This window comes from Antedon mediterranea, chromosome 4 (assembly GCF_964355755.1).
Source record: "Antedon mediterranea chromosome 4, ecAntMedi1.1, whole genome shotgun sequence".
In the NCBI taxonomy this organism is placed as follows: Eukaryota; Metazoa; Echinodermata; class Crinoidea; order Comatulida; family Antedonidae; genus Antedon; species Antedon mediterranea.
In genome coordinates, this window is record NC_092673.1 from 11727913 (window position 1) to 11741239 (window position 13327).

Below are 13327 nucleotides of genomic sequence, written 5' to 3' on the forward strand. Positions count from 1 at the left end.
CTTGTTTAACTATTTTATTAAGTAAAAGTCTATCTTTAAAACGTGAATTACCATAATAACATATTAGGCAAAAACTAAGTACACTGTTTAAGATAGAAGTATAAAAAAGTTGTAAAATAGTACGGTCAATCTTAAAAGAGTTTAATTTGCGTAGAAAGAAGAGACGTTTTTGTAATTTATTGTATATGCACCTACTATTTGCATCAAATTTAAGTTCATTATCAATTTCAACCCCTAAATATTTGTAAGTTTTAACTTCCGAAATGGTCTCACCATTAACGGACCGCTTCTCATAATCGACTATCTCCCGTCACAACGACCTCTGGTAAGTGACCACCTCTATTGAACGTCCACCGTTTCTATTAAGGGACCGCTTCTTATAATCGACCACCTCTCGTAAGTGATCACCGCCTCTCATAAGGAACCGCTTTTCATAATCGACCACCTCTCGTAAGCGACCACCTCTTTTAACGACCACACCTCTCGTAAGTGACCACTTCTTTTAAGGGACCACGACCTCTTTATCTCTATTAAATCTTCAATGATGAGAAGCGGTCCCTTAACAGAGACAGTGGTCGTTCAATAGAGGTGGTCACTTTCGAGAGGTCATTGTGATGGGAGATGGTCGATTATGAGAAGCAGTCCCTTAATAGAGGTGGTGGTCCTTTAAAATAGGTCGTCATTTACGAGAGGTGGGGTCGTTAAGAGAGGTGGTCCTTTAAAAGAGTCGTCACTGACAATTATGAGAAGCGGTCCTTTAATAGAGAGAAAGAGGTCGTGGTCCCATAAAAGAGGTGGTCACTTATGAGAGGTGTGGTCCTTAAGAAAGGTGGTCGTTTACGAGAGGTGGTCGATTATGAGAAGTGGTCCCTTATGAGAGGAGGTGATCCCTTACGAGACGTGGTCGATTATGAGAAGCGGTCCCTTAACAGAGATGGTTGCTTACGATGTGTGGTCGTTTTAGAAAGTTGGTTGCTTACGAGAGGTGGAAAGACTGATAGCTAAGTAAAGATCGATGCATTTGCACATGAATGAGACATTTTTGTAAAATATATAACATTTTCTACATTAGCTGGCGATAGTAACTACATAAGCTGGGAGGCAATTTTTGTTACTACATAAGCTGTTGACTGTTTCTACATTAGCTGGTGTTGATTTTTATTTACTACATAAGCTGTTGGTGTTTCTACATAAGCTGGAGGTTTTACTACATAAGCGGTTGGTTGTTCTACATTAACGGTTGTTTCGACATTAGCTGGCGTTTTCTACATTAACGGTTGTAACACTGCTTATAAATTGCACTTTATACCTAAAATGTTAGGCCTAGGCCTAAAAAAGACCTTTTTGCCCGTTTGGGGTCGGGAGGTGGGAAGTGGTTGCGGCCGCACCACTCTCGCACCCCAGCCAACCCCACGCACCTGCTTTTGGGTTTATCCAATTTTAATAATATGATCCTTTGATCGTAATGTAACATTTTATATTTCATTTTTTCATTATGGGAGTGTTTAATTAAATTAACCGATTCAGTTGCTGTTGACTGCGTTTTATTTCACAAACGATATTTTCTTTCCTTCCGAAAATCACGAAAAAACCTACTTGTCTCAGACTTATTATTGTCAGATTCTGATTATTGGGGGAAACAAGTGTCATAAACAACGGCGCAGATTCGTTTTGAATAGTGGGGGACGTATAAAAATTAAATAATGCAAATGCAAAGCGAGCAATATTAGGCTGGGGGCCAGGGGAAGCAAGGGCGCCCGGTCGGGGTCCAAGCGGCGAACCCTGGAAGCCACTGGTTATATTCACGCAAAATCTATTCTTTAGATACTGTATTTTCTGAAATTAGGTCTACATACGACGGTACGTCATGCGTATCATAGAAGTCTTACTTCTATTCATTTCAACAATTTAATGATTTTGCTGTCGAAAAGCGAGGGGGACAATCCTTCACTAAAAATATATATATCTGCGCCGGTGGTCATAAACAGCAGTTGGAAATAATATATTTTTCTTTTAAATCAATTAGGCCTAGTAACCGTGCGTTTTTATTTTGTGTAGAGGAAAGTAGGCATTATGACGCAGAAAATTGGAAAGAGGCAATGATGTAAATTAAACTCCACCCATTATCTGCCATTAAGGGACTAGGTATTTCCAAGTTAATTAATAAAAAGTACATAAAAACATAGTTCATTAATTCTGTCGTGCACAATTCAGTACTGTGTTACAATATTTAACATGATTTTTAATCGATTAGGCCTACAGTAAAATGGTATACAAATAACGAATGTTTATGTGGAATGGTAATAATACCATTACGTGAATAATGATAGCATGGAAGCTATAGATTTTGTATTGCTTTATGATGAAAGGTTATATTTCAACCTTTCATAATTCACCAAATGACATTATTTTTTTAATCAGATTGAATAAAAAAATAAAAAGTAGGCCTAGGCGAACACACCTATTGTATTGTTAATTATGTCAACAAACGAACATTCTTAGACCTTGGCTAAAGGGGATCTGAGTGGAGGCTAGTCAAGTCGCCCAGGTCGCATTACCTCAGCAACATCAGAGAGGAAGCCCCCTGATGAGGCCTAATTACTCCCACGGTCGTATAGCAAGCCGATTTATCATTTACCTCTAAATTAACAACACATTCAACTTCAAGTGCAATACATTCGACTTAAGTTTAAATGATTTGCACTGAATTGCAATTAGACTTTAAATGCAAATTTTAATTAATTTAATTGCACTGAAGCGTAAATGAAGTGTCATTACGGTGGTCAATTCGACTTCAGTGCAATTGTATTTCACTTCAGTGCAATTGTATTTCACTTAAAAATACTTATTTTATTCATGGTCTTAACTCTTACGCACCCAAGTTAATTAAATTCACCTACACAGTGCAGTGAATCAAAGATCGAATTTTTAGATTAAGCAACATGGTGGATAATGTTCTTTTGTCTGTTTTTAAACTCTTCGTATTATGTTAGTACAACATTAGCATTGCAACAGAGCAATACCCACTACGATCTTGTAAAGATACAGTTGACGGGGACCGGGAAAAGTGGCCGCTTACGGGAGGTGACCGCTACGCATGATATTTTTCGGCGTTCTTAACGCAATAATGGACCTCTAAATTCTCCAGCTAATTGTATTTTATTGTTTATGATCAGGTGGATTAGTATTATTTATTTTCAGACAAATTTTAGAATTTTATTTTGAATTCATATTAAAATATACTGTATAGGGATGAAAGTCCCGTTATTCTAATTTTTTGTATATAAATTCAAAGTTTCCTGCACATCTACAGTTTAAGGTCAATCTTCTGACAAAGTTATACGATGTTACAAGATATACGTGACACAAAATTCGAAAGAAGAACAAGATAGAAAGATTTGAACTCGTTACTGACGAGTTCGGGTTATCCGCGCAAATGCAACATGCACATACATTAAAATATGACCGCCGACAATTATTATGCCATCATATGACATGAATTAAATATGTGTACAGTGCTGAATTGTACCTATTTTGTGTCATAAAGCCGCACCTTAAATCTTCTAATAGTAACCCCCTTCTAATAGTAACCCACCTTATAAGTCTATCTATAATAATAACTCTAATAGTAACCCTATTAGAGTCACAAAAACTATTGACAAAATGGCATTATGAAGACGTTTATGATGAAGCAGTATTTTGAAAATAAGGAGATAATGCATGTTGATCTCGGGAGTGGGGGAGGATTGAGTGTTTTTGAGTTTATAAAATAAACAAATGTGTTTATTCGTACTGTTTTATTATTTTGCTATGAGTTGCTGACCTAAAAAGTTAGGGTGGGTTACTATATTCAGGTGCCTAATTTAAGATTAGTAATAGTAACCCGCTACTCTAATAGTAACCCACCCTAAAAAACAATCAAAGAATAATAAGCCAGGGTTACAATTAGAAGATTTACTGTAGCCTAACAGTATTAACGGAATACACTGTAGGCACCAAATGCACTAACTAGATAAGAAGAACAAACAGGCTTTTGAAAGTGCGGCCGTTAAGGGAAGTGGCCGTATGGCAAGCTGTTTTACCATGATGATTTACCTAAACGTAAGTTGAATTCATTGCACTTCAGTGCAATACATTTTATTTGCAATGAAGTTATGCATTGCACTTAACTCTAATTTTATTGGAAAAAAATTAGTAGTATTTAACGAATATCGTTTAATAGTGCGTACTATGGACGCACGCCATGTCATCCATAATCAAATAAAAATGACAGTATGGGGATGCATATATTATTGTAACACAATAGGTAGAATAATCTAAGATAGAAAAATTTGAACACAAACATTCTCATGATTGCAACATTTTGAAAATACATATTTTATTTAATAAAATATATTTTGTAGTTGTATATGGTTTTAAAAAAGCCAGTGAAATGGTATTATCAAATGATAAAAAGGATAAAAATAATAAATATGCGATTTATAAATAAAAACATGTATTAAATTGAAATATTGATATAAACATAACATAATCTAACCCAACTCAAAGATGACACAATTACAATGCTCTTTAGAAATTTATGTATATAGGCATTGGAAGAAATTCTAAACCACCAGGTAATATACTGAATAATTAAAATATAAATATTTTACATATTCATAAGTATTTATAAATATATATTTGAATCAAGGTATTTTGATCCAGATCTGGCTTTACATAACCTTTCATTTATGATTTTATGAGGCAATGTATTTTAGTTACTAAACTTTATACTTTAATCAAGGACTTATATTATAGGTCCATGCATTAAAACACATCAACAGCAATTGTCTTTGTTATCTCACTTATTGTTACAGCTGGAATGAAAACATTGGATGAAATATTTTTTTACATAATGTAATAATAAATTTGTAAATTTTGTAGGATAAAAGCATAATTTCTTAATGAATACGCTAGAAAACTGTTATGCTCTGCTCTTATATTCAACATAATTTTGACTACGCATGTTCATATGGTATTCTGCAAAGAAATGTAAAAGCAAATTAGAAATCTTGCAAAATAATAAGGTTTTGTATAATACTAAATCAAAAGTCAAAGTATCATGTAGGACAAAAAGAGCTTGAAAATTAAATCTATTTAATGCTGAAGATAGAGTTATTAATTTAAAGATTGACTGCTACACCATACTTAAATGTTTAATAAATTTGTGATCAACGACACAACAACAATTGACCGTACCTCTACGCTACTGCCACAAGTGCATGGAACAAACTATCAAGTGTTATTAAAAACACAAAGATTAAGATCATTTTTAGTCGCGTGGACGCGACTAAAAATTCACTCTGTCGGTCGGTCCGGTATCACTATGCGTTTTATCGCTTTCTGGCCTTATCTTGATATCAGTTTAATCTAGCTAAGCCAATTTTTCACAGTATATTCCTTATGGCCAGGAATCGATGTGGTTATGTTTTCACGGTGAGCAATAAAAAATTACGCGGTCTACGCACGATTTAATGAAATCATGTTTGTAATCATATCTTCACAACCATGAATCACAATTAAATAAAATTTGGTACTCATAAATTTCAGGCCATAAATCATCATATGGCAATACAATTACGTGCGTAGCGCATGTAACGCATTCGTACGCGTGCTTAAAATTTTCAAAATTTATTTTCGATGAAATAAGAGTACGTTTCAGGCAATTTTAAGCGTTTACAAAATTGCCATGAGTGCGCAGATTTTTTCGCGCGCACTGCGCGTTAAATGTTGTTACGCACTCATTTTGCCCGATTTCTGTTTTCTTGACTTACTTTTCAACTCGAAATTACGTTATACGAGCACGTCAAAAGTGACAGGCTACGCACGTGTAAATTAAAAAAATATAAATGTTTTAAAACATTTCAACATTTTTAAACATGTTCAGTAATTTCGGTCAGTTGGTAGGTTGGTCGGTCGGTCGGTAAACACTAATGAGCACGCGACTGCAGCCATCTATATGGCTTTGTTCCCCTTTGTGTTGCATAACTAATGCGGATACCCACTTTGAAAGTGATTTTGTTGGTGTTGTTCTGTAACAAGATCAGACAAACTTAGCCCATTGAAGATGGATTGCCAATCAAGTTATATTATACACCCAATTTCTGTGCACATATTTTAATGAAAATAAAAAAAAAATTATCATTATTGTACAGTATATATATTACAATATACACAATAAAATATGCTGATTAATTCAGTTAGTTCAAATTCTTTGAAGTTCTGAATTGCCATTTGCTATTTCCAAATTTTGCATTGTTGTTAAATTTGGATCAAGTAGCTTCACAGCTCCCCCAACAAGATGTAAACTCCCTGTGACAAGTACTTGGACATGTACAGCATTCTCAAGCTTAATAGGAACAGCAGGACTATCTTGTAATGGCTTCAACTTACTGTCCTTAATGCCAACTAACCACCACATTGCACTAGAAATACATTGAAACACAGCATTATTTTTTACAAATGCTTCTTTACTGTCCATTACATGTTGTTTCTTTACAACCTCTGTGTTTGTAACATCAATGTGTTTTTCATGGAACTGTGTATCTAGTGGTTGAAATGAATTCCCATTGCTCCTTTTCTCCCCTGAATTGCCAATACAGTGTGAAACTGTATCTGTTGTTTTTAACAAGGACTCATAAATAGCATTGTTACCATGACATCTGGAAAGTTGTTTGCTTAAGGTAGTATTATAATTTGTTTGATCTGTAAAAAGAAAAATTACCCTGTTTTACAAAAAAAGTAAAACAAATTACATAATAAATATGGAACATTCAGATCTTGTGTGTGGACAACAACGACAAGATGAAAGCACTAAAACTGTCAGGTTAATTTAAATGTTGTTTGAATTTGAATCCCTGAACAAGATATTTTGACTTATAATTGATTTCACAAAACATGAAGGATTACCTGCTGAATTTCCTGAGGTATCTGAAGTGACAATATTAGGACAGAATGCAACAGCATCAAATTTACATGTCTAAAATTAAAGAAAAATATTTAGTTAAAGATCTATTGTCCCTTTGACTAATTCCAAAAAAAAATTTAAAAAAAGATTTCGAAAAAAAGTAGGTCATTTTGAAGTATCATAATAGTTATAAACTTTCACAAAAAATTAGTCGAAAAAAAATTGTTTAACTGAAATACAGACGTTTTTTGTTCAAAAAATAACTTTGACTTCCAGTCAAAGTTTTTGATCAAAACATATCTCATAATGCAACGCGCTTGTTTGGCTAATCTGTATGCATAATCATAAAACTTCCTAACGATCTGTGTGAAAACACCTTCTCAACCGTGACGAGTTGTAAACAATCCTAATTAGCATCATGCATAATGCGTACTCGTGGTTTGAAATCTTTGTTTACTTTTGCTCGCGACGATTTTCCAGATGAAATGTAATCAAACTAATTTACCTGTTAATTACGTAAACTTGTTGTTTTTGGCTCAAATTTTCGACTTAAAGTGAATAATTTTAATATTACTTTGATATGGCCAATTTAAATTTAGAATATTTTGACATTCATTTTTTTTTGTGTTTCAAGGGAAAATACATCTTTAAATGTATAACTATACAAAACTGGCTGAATATATAATTTCTATTTATAACACACCAAAGCTACATTAACGAAACGGTAGACAGCATTGGTGACCCTAAACAACATTATGCTGACAAGCAAGGGGAACTTATATAAACAGGTGATACAAACATCAATAAAAATAGTTATAGAAAAAAAAATATCACAAAACATAAACTATATAAAAATATACTTAGGTGATGAAATACTGTACCGTATTTATTTGAATAAACATTATTCTCCAAAGGAGAAATTAATTTGCTCAGAGTTAATTAAAATATGTATATATTTAAAAATATCAATATCAGAAGCTTTACATAGAAATGATTATTATAAAAAGTACTATAAAACAATACATATAAAGAGAAGATATGTACAAATAAATACATTTAAAAACAAACCCCAATACTAACACTCATAAATACAACTAGATTTGAACTCGTCACGGTGACGAGTTAGGCTACCGCGTTGCGCATTGTAACATGCACATGGTATTTATAGTCTACAATAGGCTGCACTACAACAATTGTACAATCAGCATGCAATCGTTCAGTATGCTGTTTTGGTATTGGCATTTTTATTTTACATCGCTTACGTTTATTTAATTGTTTGAATATGATGACCTTTTCAAATTAAAAATAAAGTTCATATGTCTGAAGGAGAATGTTTTGAGTAATAACATAACTGAAAATTGGAAGAAAATTGATAAAGTTTACGCGATATACGCTCTATTGAATGAGACGAATTGTGTCAAAAGAGACAATCCAATTTTTAAAATTCAGATAGCCATATGATGACATAACATATTTACGGTCTAAATTTTTACCTGAATTCATATCTACAACTCATTACTCTTATAATACATGTAAGTTACAAAAATAGAGGGTCACCATCCATCCCGGAGAGCTATAATCGATTCAAAATAGGCATATTTTTACACAAATTTGCATAAAATTACCCATTTTCAGGCGCACGATTGTTAAAGTTTGACGCGCATGTGTGTCATAATTTTACATTCATAATTCATCAAAAATTAAAGGAACTTATCACAAAAGGTATACAGAACAACAATCAAGTGCAAAAACGGTCTTTCTAAGCTGCGTACGAGCCATGTACGCAAAGCGCGCGTGCAAAGCAAAGTTTTTTTAAAAATGTGAAATGCTTAAAATGTCCTGAAACGTGATTAGAAATTGATTTTGAGCATTTCAAAGCGTGCATACGCGCGAAAATACCAAGGTTCAAAATTATGCTGATGATACAGGAAGATGACCAACATAAAGAATATGTGTGTCAAGTTGTATTTAAAAATATCTATTGGTTTCTAATTTATAGTCAATCTAAGAATTTAAAAAAACCTAACTACGCGACCATATTTTCATTAAACCAAAGTATGTTGCACAACTACATATATACGTGCATCTGCTGGCCAAGTTACAACATAACTGCTATTGCCGTTTTCGAGATCTGTGAGGAACAAAATATGAGCAGAAAAAATGAATTTTTTTAACAATAACAATGGGCTATATTATCTTATCATTTTCGTCGTCGTTATTATTATTATTTCATTTCATTTCTTATTTCAATGTATTACTGTGCATTATCTCATATGATTCATATTGAAAAACTTGATGCTCATTGGGACAAATGAATAAAGATAACGATTGGTGCGGGAGTATGGCAGTCGCATCCTAGCACTTCTAGGTAATAATAGACCAGCCTATCATGAAGTGGATGACTATTATCATCTAGGATACACATAAACAATCTCACCACATGTGTGTGAACAGACTCAACACAGACTAGAGCCAGTTAAATTACCTACTTTCTTTCAACGCGTTACTACCCCCCGCTGTAATACAATAAGCCCATACACCACAAATAATGGATTGGTAGAACATAGTAAGGATTGCCCAAGCAATGCAGTATCATTAGCAAACCTTTTTTATTTATTTTATTTCAACTTTATTTATAGAGGGTAACCCTTCCAGCTGATATCCAGGGGCCCTCTTAAAAATGACAAAATATATAAAACTATACTTAACTAATACGAATCTACTATATACATTTAAATTTAAAACAATTATCTAAAAAAATAATTATCTAAAAAAATAATTATCTAAAAAATGTTCAATTAGACAATTACGATTTAATGTGTTTTTAAAAATTAAATTTAAACGAGTTAATATTGGTACATTCTTTTAAAACAGAAGGTAATAAATTATATAAAATACAAGCAGAATAAATAAAAGAGCGCCGGAAACATTTCAATTTTACTTTGGGTACCAGTAAGTCGCCCCTGGAAGCAGCCCTAGTCCTCATAGAGCGTATCAGAACAGTGGATAATAGTTGGGTGATGTATCGAGGGGCAATATTGTTCATAGCTTTGAAAGCTAGGCAGCCTACCTGGTACTGCACCCTCTGTGACACATTCATGATGTGTAGAGATGTTAGAAGAATGTGAGTGCTGGTGCGAGGCGGAGCTTGAAGAACAACGATTTTGAAGTTTTTGAATCTTGTTAATGTTTGTTTTACTTCCGGTGCTCCAGAGAAGAGCACCGTAGTCAATGTGTGGTAAAATTAATGTGTTGTAAAATAAATGTGCTGTACGTTTGTCAAGATATTTTCTAATTCGTGCAAGTGTGTGGATTTTGAAAGAAAGTGTAGAGCTCAACTTACTGACATGGGTATGCTAGTTAAGTTGATTGTCAATGTGCACACCTAAGTGTTTGTGGTTAGTTACTACTTTGATCGGTTGTCCAGCAGTCGATACATCTATTGTTTTGTGTTTGAGCCGCTGAGGGACGCCAATTAACATCGCCTCAGTTTTGTCAGTGTGTAATGATAATCGGTTAGAGGTGAGCCATGTGTTAATTAGTGAGAGGTCAGAGTTGATGTTTCTGTTAATGATATGTATGTTAGAGTGCGAATATTAGAGGGTGGAATCATCAGCATAAAGATCAAGAGTGCCATGTTCTAGAACAGTGGCAAAATCATTGATGTAAATTGTGAATAACAAGGGTCCAAGAATGGACCCCTGAGGTATACCGTGTGTTATGGTTACAAAATTAGAATAAGTATTTTTGAATTTAACTGTTTGAGTGCGGTTAGTTAGATATGATGTGAACCACTCGATGCCAGATGAGGATACACCACACCGAGTCAGTTTTCTAAGCATGATCTTGTGGTTGACCGTGTCAAAAGCTTTTCTTAAATCTATGAAAACTGACCCGGTGAGGAGACCCTCATTCATAGCATCGAGCCAGTTGTCACAAGTGTTAGTAAGTGCTGTAGTGGTAGAGAAGTGTTTCCTAAAGCCTGATTGGTTATCTGAGAGAATGTTCTGTGCTGTAAGATAGTCATAGAGTTGGATATGAGCAGCGCGTTCGATGATTTTAGAGAGGATTGGTAAAACGGATATAGGTCGATAATTGTTGAGTTCGTCCTTGGCCCCACTTTTGTATATGGGAACTTTGGAAAAATACCAGATAAAAGTGAAAGATTACAGATATATCACAGAAGGCGCAATAACAGGGGCTGCCAACTTGAGCAATTTGATAGGGTAACAATTTACTCCAAGCGACGTTCCACAGTCCAATCGACTAAGCTGTTCCAGAACAGACTCACAAGATACCCTCTGAAAATCAAATTGAGAATCAAATAAAGGTAAGTAAGAACATGGATCAACATTATAAGTGCATTGTCAAGATGAGTAGCTATATTTACAAATTAATCATTATATGCAGTACTAATTTCATTTTCATTACAAGAAGCATGACCATTGATCCTAACAGAAGATGGCAACCAGTTAGACTTTGATGAGATCAAATGTTTCATTCCTTTCCACATCTTGCTGGTGTCATTTGCAGATTCAATTAAAAAGTTCCTATAATAATTAACTTTTGACTTTCTACACATTTTATTAATCTGATTTCTTAATTTTTTAATTTTTAACCATAATTCAGCTTGACCGTTTGGTTTTGCCTTTGACTTTAATCTATCACGTTCGTACATCAGAATCAATATGTCATCACGACCTTTTAACCACAAGGGCAAACTTTTTTTTAAACGTTTCGTTTTTTTCTGGAGCATGGACATTAATTACTCCACCAAGGAAATTGTGAAGAACTTTTAAACAGACGTTCACGTCATCAAGTTGAGGAATTATGTTCCAAGGTAGTTTTTTCAGGTCATTAATGAAGTTATCCTCATTGAAATTTCGGAAGTCCCTGAAGGTCCGCTGATCATGTTCATTCTTAGGGGGTTTGATACGTATTGATGTAAAAATAAAGTCATGATCACTTATGTCCGACGACAACGTTGCATTGTTGTTGTGTAATTCCTTGTTGGTTGTGAGTATAACATCAATTAACGTTTGAGAGTCTCTGGTCGTACGCGTTGCATTCGGGAAAATCTGTGTCAGATTGAATAAGTCCATGATATGCATGAGACTGTTTCTATTCGTGTGTGGTTTCAGCATATCCACATTAAGATCGCCTAGCATGATAAAATCCTTGGAATCACAATAGTCTTCCAGGAAACTCTCAAGATGAGTAAAATATATCGCAGGCGAGTTTGGGGGTCTGTAGACAACTGATGCCCGTGTTGCAACTGAAGCCACATGAATTTCTACAAGAAGGGATTCGATACTAGCATGTTTAGGATCCACGATTAACTGGGTAAAAAATCCTTAACAAGAGCCGGTTTATTAAAATTTTCTCACACACTTTCATGGCATAAGCGCAATAGGCCTTAGGTCATTCATGCATTTCATGACTGATTTCTTTGGAATAGGAACTATACAAGAGGTTTTCCATATGTTGGAAATAGTTTGAGTAAAAGAAATATTAAAGATATTCATAAATACGTAACTTAGTTGGTCAGCACAATTTATCAGGACCAGCACCCTTACATGAGTTTGATCTCATTTGTTGTTACACTATCTAGCTGACCCCAGCATTAAGCATCCGTGTGATCGCATCCTTCTCCTCAGAGAAGTTGCGTGTATCTATTTTACTATTAGCAAACCCACTCATCAATCGCATGCCATTCCAAACCTGAAATCATTATTCATAAATTTGTTCAATTTTTCTTTTGTAGGCTAATTCACCTTTAAGAATGACACGTTAATTATTAAATGCTGTTCTCTTCTGTTTACTATTGGCATACGATTTAACAAACGTGGGTGGGCTAATCATATTTTTACAAAACTCTATATAACCACAAACAGTTTCAGTAACTTCAGATACGTCACCAGAATTATGTAGAAACATATTTTAGTCAGTACAGTCCAAAGCCCCCCTTAAAGATCCTGAAACACAAAAAATAAAGGTCAAAATATTCTAAATATAAATTGGCCATATTATTATTATTTTTTTTTTTTTTTTTTTTTTTTTTTTTTGGTATTAGTCAAAGGGACAATACATCTTTAAACATTCAAGTTTATAAGTGGTGCCAGAGCATCAACTTGCCATTCTTACCATGTTCACCATCTGCTTCAATTTAAAACAACATTATTGCCAAGCAAAAAGCATGATAAATAGTTACAGTAGATGGAACTGAGGAACAAGCTACTCTCAGAAATAACATTTCAGCTGCCCTCCAGGATGTAGAAAACCCTGATTATGCAAACCCAGCCAGTCATTAGGAAGATCTTCCAGGCCTCAGCTGACTCAATTAATTTTGCTAAAAGGAACCAGGACTGGTTTGATGAGATT

General features: G+C 34.2%; 1 protein-coding gene across 1 annotated transcript in view; it reads right to left on the minus strand.

Annotated features, from left to right (window-relative positions):
• Window positions 1-4434: 4434 nt before the first annotated feature.
• Window positions 4435-13327, minus strand: part of LOC140046632 (folylpolyglutamate synthase, mitochondrial-like) — a 38011-nt gene continuing 29118 nt past the window's right edge. Inside the window, exons 11-12 of the mRNA XM_072091326.1 lie at window positions 6949-7018; window positions 4435-6744 (exon numbers count right to left, since the gene is read on the minus strand). Of these exons, the coding sequence (XP_071947427.1) occupies window positions 6245-6744; window positions 6949-7018 (570 nt within the window). The 3' untranslated portion in view covers window positions 4435-6244. The remainder of the gene's footprint in view (window positions 6745-6948; window positions 7019-13327) is intronic.